Source organism: Cariama cristata, unplaced genomic scaffold, assembly GCF_000690535.1.
Source record: "Cariama cristata isolate BGI_N322 unplaced genomic scaffold, ASM69053v1 scaffold3586, whole genome shotgun sequence".
NCBI lineage: Eukaryota > Metazoa > Chordata > Aves > Cariamiformes > Cariamidae > Cariama > Cariama cristata.
In genome coordinates this window covers 14,030-28,536 of record NW_009620216.1, presented here as the reverse complement: position 1 = coordinate 28,536, position 14,507 = coordinate 14,030, and the positions used below count along the sequence as shown (strand labels likewise).

At 37.5% G+C, this 14,507-nt stretch overlaps 1 protein-coding gene across 1 annotated transcript in view; it reads left to right on the top strand.

The window, feature by feature from the left end:
• Positions 1–14,507, top strand: part of BIRC6 (baculoviral IAP repeat containing 6) — a gene marked incomplete at both ends in the record, with an annotated part of 77,762 nt that overhangs the window by 50,286 nt on the left and 12,969 nt on the right. Inside the window, 9 exons of the mRNA XM_009701526.1 lie at positions 601–734; positions 1,740–1,867; positions 3,995–4,557; positions 7,592–7,767; positions 8,339–8,435; positions 8,623–8,817; positions 10,715–10,915; positions 11,549–11,828; positions 14,122–14,378. Of these exons, the coding sequence (XP_009699828.1) occupies positions 601–734; positions 1,740–1,867; positions 3,995–4,557; positions 7,592–7,767; positions 8,339–8,435; positions 8,623–8,817; positions 10,715–10,915; positions 11,549–11,828; positions 14,122–14,378 (2,031 nt within the window). The remainder of the gene's footprint in view (positions 1–600; positions 735–1,739; positions 1,868–3,994; positions 4,558–7,591; positions 7,768–8,338; positions 8,436–8,622; positions 8,818–10,714; positions 10,916–11,548; positions 11,829–14,121; positions 14,379–14,507) is intronic.

Here is a 14,507-nt window from a genome sequence, read left to right as displayed (position 1 = left end):
CAGTAGGCAGCTATGCTTTTTTCAAGTTGTGTTTTGAAATGATTCTGTATACCACTACTGAATGAGTAAGACTTCACATTTAATAAAGCTCTTTTGTTTGATCGTTGAAGGGTGTATTTAATTCTAATTCTGGTCCTCAAAGTTCTTATCGGTTAAGCTGCTGACAGTTTTAGTCAATGATGAGAAGTCTCCGAGTGTGCCAAGATCAAAAATACTGTGATTGTTTATGGGATAATAGAACGTGATCTCTGTCTGACAAATTAACGAATGCATTTGAGCCTTATTAAAGTGTTGGACTAGCAAAGAGAAACAAATGAAAATGTCTGTGTATATTGCTTCTACAAAATGAACCTCTGTTTTCGGGAATACTGCCTTAGCAAGCTAGGAACACCGATGGAACAGTTTCGGGGGGTTATATCTGTACAATGGAAAACTCTACACTCAAAATTGTAGTCCTGAGTAAGCAGCTTTTGTAGCTGATTTTGCTGAGAATATTTACACATCATGAAATAAGTATAAGGGATATGCAGTATTATAAATGTTTGATTTACACTTAATGCTTAAGATTAGAGATTGAATTTTGATGTCTTTATTTTTAAGCTGGTCCAAGCAGTGCCATTGGAGCTCAGGAAAGTACTGCCCAATTGTTGGTGTCAGATCCAAACCTCATTCATGTGTTAGTGAAATTTCTTTCCGGCACTAATCCTCATGGAACAAATCAGCACAGTCCACAGGTAACTGGCAATTAAAATAAGAAAAAAACTTCGTAGTAGGATTTCAATACACTTGACGTGAATATGTGTTATTCATAATGTATTAGATCCTTGGCTTGTTTCTTTTTTTTGATTATAGTCTTAGTTGGTTCTGATGAGCAACCATAGGGAAGTTTATGTTGGTGATACACTCTGAGTACTGATCATACATTTTTACAACTACTTGGAGACTTACCACAGGGAGAGAGTGCCATGCGATATGTCAGTGAATGTGTTCCATGTTAGGATTCCTTCGTTGCATGCATGAAAAAAGTAATAGAGTTCAGATAGTTTCCTGAAATCCTGTTAGATTGTGATAAAAATGCCAATGAAGATTAAGACTAAATATCTAATAATTCCAGAATTTAAAATTACGCTTTTATTTTCAGCCTGTTTCTGAATTCATGTGGTGTCTACCGTTTCTCCTAATTTCAACGGATTTTTTTTTTTTTTTGCTTTTTGCATTCTTTGAAACATCTGTGAATAGTGATTAAAAGAAAGCCCAAGTTAACTTAGTTGTATGTAATATTAGGAGACAGAAAACACCTGGTATTTCCAGTATTTTCCAGAAAATTTTCCAGAAAATACACGGTCTTTTCCAGAACTTAAGTGTGCACAGTGCCATTAATTTAGAGCACTTATATGAAAATGTGTAGTTTGTGCAAGAACATTGAGATTAGCACAGAAATGTATTCTGTGTGAAGTGTAGTTTGCATTGCTGAAAAGATGAAGTCTCAAGCTGCAAAATGAGTCTTAGGCGAAGGACTGAATTATATGCTTTTTACTCATGGTTGGTAATAGAAAAATGCATAATATAAATTGATATGGCATAGTTCTCCTGTGAAAACCCCGTAAATTTTTTCAGAAAGCAAGTGAAGCTACATAATACTTTTCTGTTCTTTGAAGATGTTCTTTATTAGATACTACTAAATGTTCTTGAAGACGTTTCATTTTATATAATACTTATTAAAATGCCTTTCCCTCTAGGTTGGGCCAACAGCAACGCAAGCTATGCAAGAATTTCTTACTCGATTACAAGTGCACCTTTCTTCAACTTGTCCTCAGATGTTCAGTGAATTTTTATTGAAATTAATACATATACTTTCAACAGAAAGGTAAATCTTAACTTTTTTTTTTTTTTCCTTTCATGTCCTCTTTGTCTTTAAAATCTGTATGAGTGTGAATCACAACTAAGGTGTGTATCTCCTGCCTTGTCGTATTGTCAAGTTAGGTATGCTGTTGCTACAGCACTGCTAGCAGGATCTCAGCTGCTTCTGGCACGTGGAAGAGTGCGACTGGAATCCATGCAGCCGTCTGTGTGTGAGGCACAGTGAACAGAAGCACTAAACAGTTGTTTGGATGGATTTTATCTAGAGCTAAGATATAGACCTTGTTAAAGTAACCCCTAAAATAAGAGCACTGTTGGTAAACTTACCGATTAAAAAGAGAAAAAAGTATTCCGAGAGGCCTGAATTAATGAAAGATGCTAGAAAGTATTTGTTAATTGTGAAAATAATACGGATGGCTTTTGTAACACGGTAGGATGAAATGTGAGATTGCATAATCCTTTTTATGCGATATGCGTATTTATTGCTTTGGGTTTTTTGGTTTTTTTTCCTCTTCTCCTCACCCAACAGTGGAAAAATCTCATCTGCCCCACTCTTCTTCTGGGGCCTGTTGATGTCTTGTCTTCCCAGTGTAGAGAAGTGCCTCTAGCCAGGGGAGAGATAAGAGCTTATGGCTTGTCTTTTACAGTCCTGCTGGGTCGATGTGCACAAGGCTGTTGTGTGTACAGCAGTACACCAGAAATGTGGCAGTTGTTTGGTCTGAAGTACATTAGTAATTATAATTTATTTCTGGTATTCATATTCTACTCATCCCTAGACAAAAAGCTCTGTGTAGTTAGGGATGAGCTTCCTCAGTTTCTGGCTCCCCAGGAGGTGGCACTTTGGTGTTACCTGTTCTTTAATCAGACCGAAAACAGTTTCAGCCTTCTCTAAGCGATTTTACCTTAGTAACTGAAATGGGATGGGTGGTGTTTACCAGGTTACATTGGCGATCAGTCACTTATACAGGAAATGCCATAACATGATAAAATCATTAATTCACAGTGAATCTTGGAACGTGTGTCTGCATGCCATGATTTATTTGAAATAAGTTAATGAGACCACTTAAAGGATAGGTTTTGAAATGTGTTAGATTTTTTTTTTTTTCCCAGACAAACCAAAGGTGGGACTGAAATGTCTTAAAATGGAAGCAAAGCACCAGAAAAGGGTTTAGATGGTTATTTCTGAAACCTCAGGTTATTATTGAAGTATAACATGTCTTATGAAAATATAAGATTGATCGTGAAGAAAAGCAGTATTTTACTGTTAGAACTAATTAAATGCCAAATATTTTCTTCAGGGCTATTTCTATAAGCTGTTTTGTTCTGTATTTAATTTTAAAAGTTGTAGTAAGATTAATCAATGTCAAAAGATACAGAGAAACATATCGAAAGTCAGTAACTAACACTTCAAGAATGAGCACAAGTTTTCTTTTAAATATACCGATTCAAAACGTTCATTTTGTAGTCCACTAGTATACCTGTAAAAGCAATTGGGAAAATAAACTTAACCCTAAAAGAGATCCTTCAAGCAATCAACCTTCAAGCACCAACCTGTGATAGTTTGAGTGCCTGCTCATGGCCTCATGAGCTATCATGAGATAGCTACACCTGACCATTCTTCTTTCTGCATAAGGGGAAAAAGAAAATAAAACTATGGGAAGAAAAAAACCCATTCTGATTTCCTGTTAGAAAACAAATACTCCTAATGATACTGAAGTATTAGATGACTTCTTCCCATGAAGTTTCCCAGCAAGCATACGAAACTTTTCACCTGCAACTGAACAGGACTGTATTCTAAGCCTATAGCTACAAAGTCAACTGAATGATTAAGAAAAAAGATGGATCCTAGACTTTTCCAAAGGAAACTTTAATCCTTTGTGGTATCAGGAAAGTGATAGCATGAGCAGGTTCTACAGTCTGTATAATGACCAGTATATTAAAAAATTATGAATGCTTGACACATGTGAAAGATCAGATTGTGTTTCAACATGCATTTCTGAAAATGGCTGGATTTTTATTTATTAAAAGTCTGGTGTGCTTTTTGGTTATTAAAAATCGCACAGAAACACCCCAAACAACTAAACCAGTTTAACTTGTTGATATTGGACAATCTTTTTTTTTTTTTTTCTTTCAGGGGTGCTTTCCAGACAGGCCAGGGACCCTTGGATGCACAAGTGAAACTCTTGGAATTTACCCTGGAACAGAATTTTGAAGTTGTATCCGTTAGCACTATTTCTGCAGTAATTGAATCTATAACCTTCCTTGTGCATCATTACATTACATGTTCGGACAAAGTGATGTCTCGCAGCGGCTCAGACAGTTCTGTGGGTGCTCGAGCGTGTTTTGGAGGGCTTTTTGCCAATATTATCCGTCCAGGGGATGCCAAAGCAGTTTGTGGAGAAATGACAAGGGATCAACTTATGTTTGATTTGTTAAAGCTGGTCAACATTTTAGTTCAACTGCCGCTTTCCAGTAACCGAGAATATAGTGCCCGTGTTCCAGTAGCAAGCAGTACTACCGACAGCGTGTCTGATGAAGAAAAGGTTTCAGGAGGCAAAGATGGCAATGGAAGCAACCCTAATACTCAAGGATCAACTGCATATGTGGCAGACTTGGTGTTAGCCAACCAACAAATTATGAGCCAGATTTTGTCAGCGCTTGGCCAGTGTAACAGCAGTGCTATGGCAATGATTATTGGTAGGTATTTTGTAAATCAAATGGAAGATCTTTTGGGGTGGGGAAACACTTCAAACTTCTACAAACTCATAAACTGGGTGTAGACATGTGTCACAGAAATGACAGGAAAAAAGAAACTGATAAGAAGTCAAAGGAGGGATATGTATGTGAAAAAAACTAACATGAGATGGGAGACCATAATTAAAACCAAACAGGAATGTATTTGGCGTTTGAATTTGCTGAATCTCGGAATGGTCAACGTTGAAAGGGACCTCTGGAGCTTGCCTAGTCCAACCTCCCTGCACAAAGCAGGATCAGCTCCAAGCCTGTCTCAGAGAGCAGGTTACTCAGTACCTTGTCCAGTTTAATTCCTCAAGGGTGGGAACTCAAGGATGGAAACTCTATGACCACCCCGGGCAACTTGTTACAATGTTCAATCATTCTTAAAGTAGAAAAGCTTTTTTCTTATGTTTAAATGCAATGTCCTGTATTTGAATCTGTGCCCATCGCATGCCTCTCTGCATGGATTAGGATTAGTCTTCAGTTTGTATTGTAGGCACGTTACCTCAGTTGTTCTCTATGCATTGCATTCTTTTCCTTTTTTTTGATCGTTTCTGAAAAAGACAAATTACAATTGTGGCCCTTACACAGAATACATAAACTTTTCTATTCCTCTGTTTTACCAGAAATCTCATTAACATCATGTTCTGGGAGTTCCAGTCATATATTTGTGGGTGGGATCTTCCTGCTACAAAGAAGTGAGGAAGCTGATGACACTTTGAACAGCAAAGTTGCTGTTTGTCAGACATACGCCTAAGGTGCATTTTCTCAGAGAGACTATGTGACTTGCTTGTGAGCTGTGATGATAGCATAGAGTTTATTTGCACAAATTAAACCGCTGGCTGAAATACCATGAATGTTTCTGCATGTGCAAAACTGGAAAAACATTTTGCGGGAGGATAGGCAAAGACCTTGCGCTCCATTATAGATGTAATAGTTGTCAAATTTTGTTCTCTTTATAGTGATTCTCTTGTTCCGAAGAAAGTGTCTCTGACCTTTTCTGTGCTAGTCTCTTTTAAGCAGATGTGAAACTGTTACCAGAAAACAGTATACTCTTTGGATGAGAGCACATGAATGTTAGACCAGTGGTTCGTTTTGGCATAAAAGCAATTGAGGAAAAAATAATAATCTCCAGTAGTCAAATTAAACAGCAGGCAGGATTTGCCAAGCCTGGATTGCGCTGTTAGAACCTTCCCGAAATTAATTCCAGAACGTCTCCTCCTTTACCCTGGTTAGTTGGGGTCATATTGCAAATAGGCTATGAACACTGAAAGTCGTTTGTTCTGGGAATGATGGTTTGTTCTCAGTATGCGTTTCTTTAGAGTGAAATTCAAATATTCTTCTCCTCAACTTGGATGTCTTTCTAAACCACCGATTTCTGTCCAGCAGTTGTTTTGCATTTTTATAAAGGCACTTTGGAAAGGTAGTGTTGTTTCAAAATGTTTTTCATTGAATTCAGAGTACTGGGGCAGCTGATGCCTTCAGCGGATCATTCCTCCCAAGGTCTTTTAATATAGATTATTGAAACTAATTTGTATGTGTATCGTGGGAAGATGTAATGCAGCTATTTGTGGTTTTAGTTCCTCCATGAAAAACTGTAGTAAACTCTCTCCAGGCAATTTCTATGAACAAAACGTTTCTCCAAGACTGCAGCCAAGTTTATATATGATCCAAAAATCAGTTATCAGCATATAGTAGTAAATGTGTAATAAGTAATGCAGCATGATGACTACCCAGGAAAGATAAAGAAGATGTCGGCATATGTGTACTGATAAGTAGTGGCTCTGGTGTCAAAATTTATGCTAATAATGTTAATTTACCACACCTGGTGAGCCAGCTGGTCCGGGACCAGGATGGCCTTGAGTAATTCACTTGTCATATGAAGTTAAAACATTTGTTGGATTTTCTTTCATGACCCTTTTTACTATTTATTTCATTAGGGTTTTATGCTTTGTCATTGACAGACTATGAAAATCATACAAGTAACGGTATTCCCCTCCTATCCTACCTTCTCCTCACCTCAAAGTCTTCTCAGCAAACCCACCTTACTTGGCTTCAGCTCCATCATTCATTCCATTTAACTTTTCTAGACCATGCGGAGGCTGTCTAAAGACTTTTCTTTCTCTCTCTGTCTCCAAGTATCCAGTGCTTATCAGTATTTTCTTTCTTGACAGCTTGAAGGTGATTAAAGTACTGCAGTTGTCAATTCTCTTGTCAAAATGTTTCTCTAAGGCATGTTCCAAAGATCACTTGAACACGTGATTTTTTAATTATTTGTTAGTATAACTCCAGTTTCTCTAAATGGAACGGGATTGTTTCATAGATTCCCACCACTCAAATCTAAAACCACTTTGAAAAGCTCTTCCAGATTGAGGTATATGCTTTGTAAGACAGTTGTATTTACAGAGGTAATCTTTTCCTTAGGTAGACTATTCTTTTGCTTTCCGTCCTGAATTTCAGCAATGTGTAGTCAATATTGCTGAATATGGATATTCAGTAAATCCTCGTGAGTAAATCCTGAGCTGTAACAATGAGGAGGAGAATTCCAGGAGAAGTATTTCTGACAGAAATATATATGTTGAATGTTTGGGGGTTTTTGGCTGGAGAAGTGCACTTCTATTATTATCTGGAAAAAAAAATCTTAAATACTTATTCGTTGCTTCTGACTAGGAAGGATTCCAATCCTTGTAGTTCTTACTGTGTTTCCCTCACTAATTACACTCATTTTTATGGTCTTATCTAAAATTATTTTTAAATTCCCTGACTTCCTGGGGAAATCTTCCTATTTATTCCGTAAAGAAGGTAGCACGTATCTGGGAACACTAATAGTAATTTATATGATCCTGAAGACTTTTGGCCCATTTGTAGTTTGTAAAATCCATATGAACATTTAACTGAGAAGAATATTAAATATCCTTGAGTTCTCCTCTTATGTGCTGTAATGGTTTGTTAGGTCTCAGTTTCTGACCTTTGAACTGTTCGTGTTTTCATTAAGGTGCAAGTGGCCTACATCTCACTAAACATGAAAACTTTCACGGTGGCTTAGATGCGATATCAGTTGGAGATGGGTTGTTCACTATCCTGACAACGCTTAGTAAAAAAGCAACAACAGTGCAAGTGATGCTTCAGCCAATTCTTACCTATATGGCCTGTGGGTACATGGGAAGACAGGTAAGTTCCCTTAGGTCTGCTGTGCTTCAAGGGAATTATAGGTTAGCTGACCGTTGCCTGTAATAAGCTCAGAAAACTGAACTAGTGCTACGTAAAAGAATTGTTAACATTTTTCCAACCTCACTGCACTTTGCTGATGAAGTTAGGAAGCCTCCCTCTGTTGCCCATGGTAGAGGAGGAAAGAGAGAGAGTTTCTGTAAGGACATTTTGATGTTCCCATAAATGTTCCTGGCTAAACGCTTCAAGGTGGATTGAATATTTTATTATGAGCAGGTGGAAAACACGTTTATTGTGTTCATATTAGTGGGTACTTTAAATGCTTAATGTGCTTATTTCCTTGAGCTGCTTATCCCGGTAGTTTGGTCTTTTACTTACCACAAAGACTTCTCCTACCTAAGGAGTGAACTAGATGGAACATGGTATTGTTATTTTGTGGCAGAGAGGTCAACTATGGTAGCATTTCTCTGTGGGATTTTTACCTACTAAAAGAGGCGACTGAGAGCAGTGATGCGTATTTCTGTCATATTAATTTTATATGAAACCATGTATTTCTTAACTGTTTTTCTTCTAGGGTTCTCTAGCCACTTGTCAGTTGTCTGAGCCACTGCTCTGGTTCATTTTACGAGTGCTGGATACAAGTGAGGCACTGAAGGCTTTCCATGATATGGGTAAGAATGTGTTTGCTTCAGCTGCATCAAGTAAAATGTTTATTGTAGGGTTTTTTTGGCACTTAAAGAAGGAATACAGATATATGTCTGGAGGAGCAGATTTACTAAATAGGCCTTTGCTTGCTTAGAATCTGTTGCATGCTTCTGAACAGGGTTGTTTTTCCCCCCCTGCCCACATTATACACAGGTGGTGTTCAGCTTATTTGTAACAACATGGTAACGAGCACAAGAGCTATTGTTAATACAGCAAGAAGTATGGTTTCGACTATTATGAAATTTCTTGATTCTGGTCCTACCAAAGCAACAGATAGCAGTTTGAAAGCTAGAGTGCTAGCTTCTGAGCCTGATAATGCAGAAGGAATTCACAATTTTGCGCCTTTGGGTAAGTAATGCTTCTTTCTCTTACATTAATATCCACTGGTCATTTGAATCTTTATCAAATTCTTAACGAAAAGTATTATGATAGTGTCAAATGTTGCAATACTATTAAATCTTCTAAACAGAGCAGTTGCTGGTGTTTCTCAATATTGGAGGAGGAGGTTAGCTGCTCCTCTGCAGGTCATAAGACCTTGTGGGTAGAGGGGAAAGAAGGAAAGGGAATGATCTGTATCTGATGTACTCATGCATCAAGGTGGGCCCTTTCCTCCTCCCCTAGGTCAGGGGATGCCCAGTTCCAGCCCACCATCTGCCATAGACATACTCAGACTCACTGAGGTGACTTAAGGCACATCAGGTTTGATGGAGCCGTTACAGAAGCATAGCAGCGTTGGGTGACACAGAATGAGCCCGAGCTGGGTCACACAGAGCAGAAGCAGCTTAGGGCTGATGTTACTGATGCTGCTCTCACACCTGCACCTAATTGCTCCGCACGAACATTTGTTAGAATTGCAGTGCTGTTTTGGTATCAATACAATGGCTGCCAGTTAATTTAAATGTATGTGGTTTTAGATGTAGATGTACTCTAATATCTTACAAAGGCTCGGTTTCTCTACTAATGTCTTAATGTTTTCTGTTGCTGCCTGCTAGCCTAGCGTAGCCCATGAATGTATTCAAGCAGAGTGTCTCACTGTCAAGAGGGGAGAAAGAAAGGAGTATTTTTAAAATTTCTGGAAAAATTTTTGGACAAGAGAGAAATCTGTTCAGTCGTGTCGTTCAAATCTAAGAGTGTAAAAAATAATGAAAAAAAAACCCCAAACCACATAGAGGTTTATTTGGCAGAATAGGAGCAGAATAGGAGGCCGTTAGAAATCTTCTACCTTGCTCTTCACAAATTCCTGAAAGGTAAATTTAAGAATCCTGTAAATATTGGTACTTGATTGCTTTAAGTAGTAAAAATCCTTAAGCATGTATGGTGGTGGGTTCTTGCGTGCCTTACCTCCCAACTTGCAAAGTGCTACAGTTCTTGATGTTCTGCTATGAGTGCGTCTATTTTAATATTTTACTTCCAGTCAGGAGTATGCTTTTGAAATTAACCTTCTGGTTGTCCTCACTTACTACACTCTGATTCTCATCATGTAATGTTCTCCGAGAGATACACTCAATTCATTTGGGATGAAAGTCTATCAAAATGTGTCCAGAAATTCATCTCCAGCTGCTCCTAGGCGTTTAGTCGCAGGGCCGGGCTACAGCTACTTAAAACAGCACAAATACCTGTAGTTAGAACAGCACAAATCTGGTCTTCCTGTGCCGTACTAGTTGCTAAAGAAAACATAGCCTAGATCTTCCTACTTCATTCTTAACTCATGCTGAGATAAGAAAAATAAGCAGCTGCTGTGATCAGTTTTTTTTGATTCTGGTGTCTTTTTTAGAAAAAGATTTTCAGGTGGAACAAACCTTTTTAAAGAAAAAGATTGCAGACTTTCGTTATCAAGTCATTTATGTTATCATTGTAATACTTAAACGTTTAAAGCCTTTATTATGTTAAATGTGAACTAACTGAGTTCAAGTTCTAAGCATACTGTTCAACTTGCACCTTTTTGGTTGGTTTGTTTTTGTAATGAACTCTCGATAAAAAGTTCAGGATTTTGGTAGCAAGTTTCCCCTAGCAAAATTTCAAGCATGTGCATATGCATGTGGATATGTAAACTGTCTATGTATAACAGTCCAAGAGTAAAAGAAAAATATCTCAGCAGTTACTATTACACTTGGGATGTTATCAATAAACCGAAACAGGTGAGATGGGAAAAAAAAAAGTTTCATAGTTCAGGTTGTAAATTAATCTGTTTTTTTTTTTTTTAATTAACATTTAATAATCAGTGTTACTGGTGCTGTTTTTGAAGGTTCGATCACCTCAAGCAGCCCCACTGCCCAGCCTGCTGAGGTCCTGTTGCAGGCTACTCCTCCCCATAGACGAGCTCGATCTGCCGCCTGGTCGTACATATTTTTACCCGAGGAAGCTTGGTGCGACCTCACCATTCACCTTCCCGCGGCCGTGCTGCTCAAGGAGATCCACATCCAACCTCACCTGGCCTCTCTGGCAAGTGAGTAGATTCACTGACATTGATGCTGGGTTAAAAATGTGAAGGGTAGGATTTAGAAATGATACGAAGAGTATAATAAGAACTAAAGCTGACAGGTTGTTTGAAGAATGTCTGTAAAATAAGTTGAAAAGCTTGCTAATTCTGCTTTCCTTGGGAATGGAAGGCCCTGCCTCTGCTTGATTTCTTCTAGCTTAGTACATGTCTTGTGGCGTTAACGTTAAATATGCCAAAAGACCTTGTCAGACTTCTCAAAACTTTCCCTAGTGAGAATGCAATATTGGTCAGGAGTCTTCAGGCAAAATGGGCTTGTACGGTAGCTGGAATAAAACATGAGATTTTCAGCTCCTATTGTTCTAGCCGTGCTAGGAAAACATGGCATTTATACTGCCAGGACTTTTGTTCACCTTAGGTCTTTGAAATAAACTGTATACACTGTGTATCAAAATGCTTATGCATTTTAACATGTACCATCGCGCAGGTCAAATACTCCAGCTGCAGTTCTGTAGTAGCATTTGCCTAAGATCATTTCAGTCATCTTGTTCTGTATCTTCAACGGGATACATGTTTAACACTTAAAATTCAAACCAGTACAGATTTTTAAATAGTATTGAACCTTCTTATCTTACTCTGTAGCTTGCCCTTCATCAGTATCTGTTGAAATAAGCGCAGATGGTGTCAATATGTTACCTTTGTCAACTCCTGTTATCACAAGCGGTCTCACCTATATAAAAATCCAGCTAGTAAAAGCTGAAGTTGCCTCAGCCGTCTGCCTTCGGCTCCATCGTCCTCGGGATGCCAGTACACTAGGACTCTCCCAGATCAAACTGTTAGGCCTCACGGCCTTCGGAAACACCTCGTCTGCAACCGTCAATAATCCGTTCCTTCCCTCTGAGGATCAGGTCTCTAAAACAAGGTAAGCTTCTAGTATCAATGGACAGAGGTATGTTTATGCCAGTTCATGGTCTGGAGTTTTTTTAATGATGTTTTCTGCTCCGACTCAGATCTTTCACTAGCAAACTGTATTCATGAGTACCTGTATTTGTAGTTGAATTTTGACATTTACAGAATGTTTCAGATATCTTAGAAAACTTGCCTTTTTTTTTTTTTTTTCTTTTTTTACAGAAGGCAAATAGAAGCAGTACTTCTCACTTTTTTGGTAGCATGCTTAATCTGCATATGTAAAAGGGGATGTTTCACCTCTGCAATGGTGAAAGAGTGCAAAACACAGAAAAGCATTTAGAGTTGCATTCTGTGTTTTTAATGGGTAGGTAGTTGTCAAAAAAGCTGAAGTAGCAACATATTTCTTATCTCTACTGAAGTCAGCGGAGTTACATAAGTGTTGGAGTAGGAATAGAAATAGGACAATGGGATGTTTTGTGGAAGTCGTATCTAATATTGCTGTTTGCAAATGTTTGAGAAATGGGACCTGAATGTTGTTATGATTCTGGCATATCAGCAAGAATTCTTTTCAAAAGCTTTTATTTGGTTAGGTGGCATCTGGAGTTTCTTACTTATTTTTAAAATAAAGATAAATAAACCCTTAAGGATTTTAAAAAGATAAGTGTTAAAGTTTTCCAACTTTGAATTTAATTTAATGGGTGAATCTTTGAGATTTCCTGGTTCTGAAATTTAGCTTACTAAATTGTACAAATTCATTAATTTGAAATATTTTATCTTTGAACCTTAATGTTTATAAATTTGAAAAGAGAGCATGGGAAAGTTTTTTTTAAAACTTTCTTCTTTTCCTGGGAAAAGTTTTGAGAGAGTAAGTAAATTTAGAGAACATCAATACTGTCCAGTGTATATTTGATCAAAGCTGTAGAACTGAAATCAGTCTTTGATCTTGAATAGCAATGAAGCAAATTTTTGTAGCCAAATTATACTGTTGCTGTATTTGTACTTCAGAAAAGGTTATCTTAAAGTCACACAAAAGTAATTAGCATCTAAAGAAAGAAGGTGAGTGTACAGTCTTCATATCTTGAAATGTTTTATTGTGGCTTTCCGCTTAGTTTTAGAAGTATCTCAATAAAGTAATGGCAGTAATATGATAGATACATTCAATAAACTTGGGTATGATTTTGTTTTAGACATAACAGAAAACTTTCTTAAAATAATAAATGTTTAGGAGTAAATTATTCCTGAAATAGAATTGTAAACTTCATTTAAGATCTATATGCAAGTTTGCCTTTTTTTGAACTGTGCGAGAGAACATTAGCTGTGAAAACAAGTTAACCTGTTAGTTTAGAACTTGTCAGTGAAATGGTGCCATTTATTTCACGTGCAACTTAGGTTGTCATCTCGTCCATAATGCTATTTTAAACAGCATTGTAGCATATTTTAATAAATATAGTCTAGTTAATGTGTTTCCAAATTGATTTGATTACAATAGGTATACTTTTCAAGATTTATTATTAAAAGGAATACTGAACGATAATGTTAAAGAGTACGAGAGACATGGGGCAAATACAGTGGCTAACACATTTTTAATTTCTGCATGTTTTCTGTGTCCTTTTTAAATCAGGTTCACTGTAGCTTGTCGTAGATGTGTATGACCCTAAAAGTTGGTAACGTCAGGGAAGCTGTGCAGGTGTATAATTTTGATGCCAATCACTATTGCAGAATCTTGACCTTAAATACAAATAAATTCCATGGTGCTTAAGTGAGGCAGCATGCTGTTTCATGTTTCACATTTATGTTTTGACCAGCTTCTTTTAATGTAAAAGAACCCAAAACAACCCTCAAACAAAAAAAACCCCAACGAAACAAAAAAACCCACCCAACAATAACAAAAACCAAACCAAAACAAAAAACCCCACACCCTCTCCCCTGCCTTGCCCCTATAGAAACACCTTCCCCTCCACCTTCCTCCCAATACATTGACCCTATTGGAAGAAATATGCATATGAATCAAGAAATCTTGAGAAACTTTAGTAATAAAACTTGCAGGCTCTTAACTCTTCCTGTCCACAAACCCCGCCTTTCTTACAACCTTGGATCAATGATTACAACAGCATTACTAATGTATATTACATTGTGGGCTTAAATTCAGTCATTTTAATTTACTTTTCTCAAATGATGTCTGATCATGTCGCAGCAGTTTTCTGCAGTACTTGTCCTAGAATCTAATACAGGTAGTTATGTTATAGAATAAAAATAAAATGGTAAGAAAATGATACATTAGCTCATTTTTACGTTTTCCTTTTCAGTATTGGATGGTTAAGATTATTACACCACTGCCTCACCCACATAAGTGATTTAGAAGGAATGATGGCTAGTGCTGCAGCACCCACTGCTAATCTGTTGCAGACATGTGCTGCTTTACTAATGTCACCTTACTGTGGCATGCATTCTCCAAATATTGAGGCTGTGCTTGTAAAAATTGGGCTTCAGTCCACCAGAATAGGCTTAAAATTGATTGACATTCTTCTAAGAAACTGCTCAGCATCAGGGAGCGATCCTGCAGGTGAGTGCAATGTTTTTCTTTTCAGTTGTTGCTTAAAAACACTGATTGTATAAATGTACAAATAGAGTATACTTGCGTGTTACTTTCCAATTGTGAATTTGGGTTACCAGAACTTGCCATTGTGCTTTG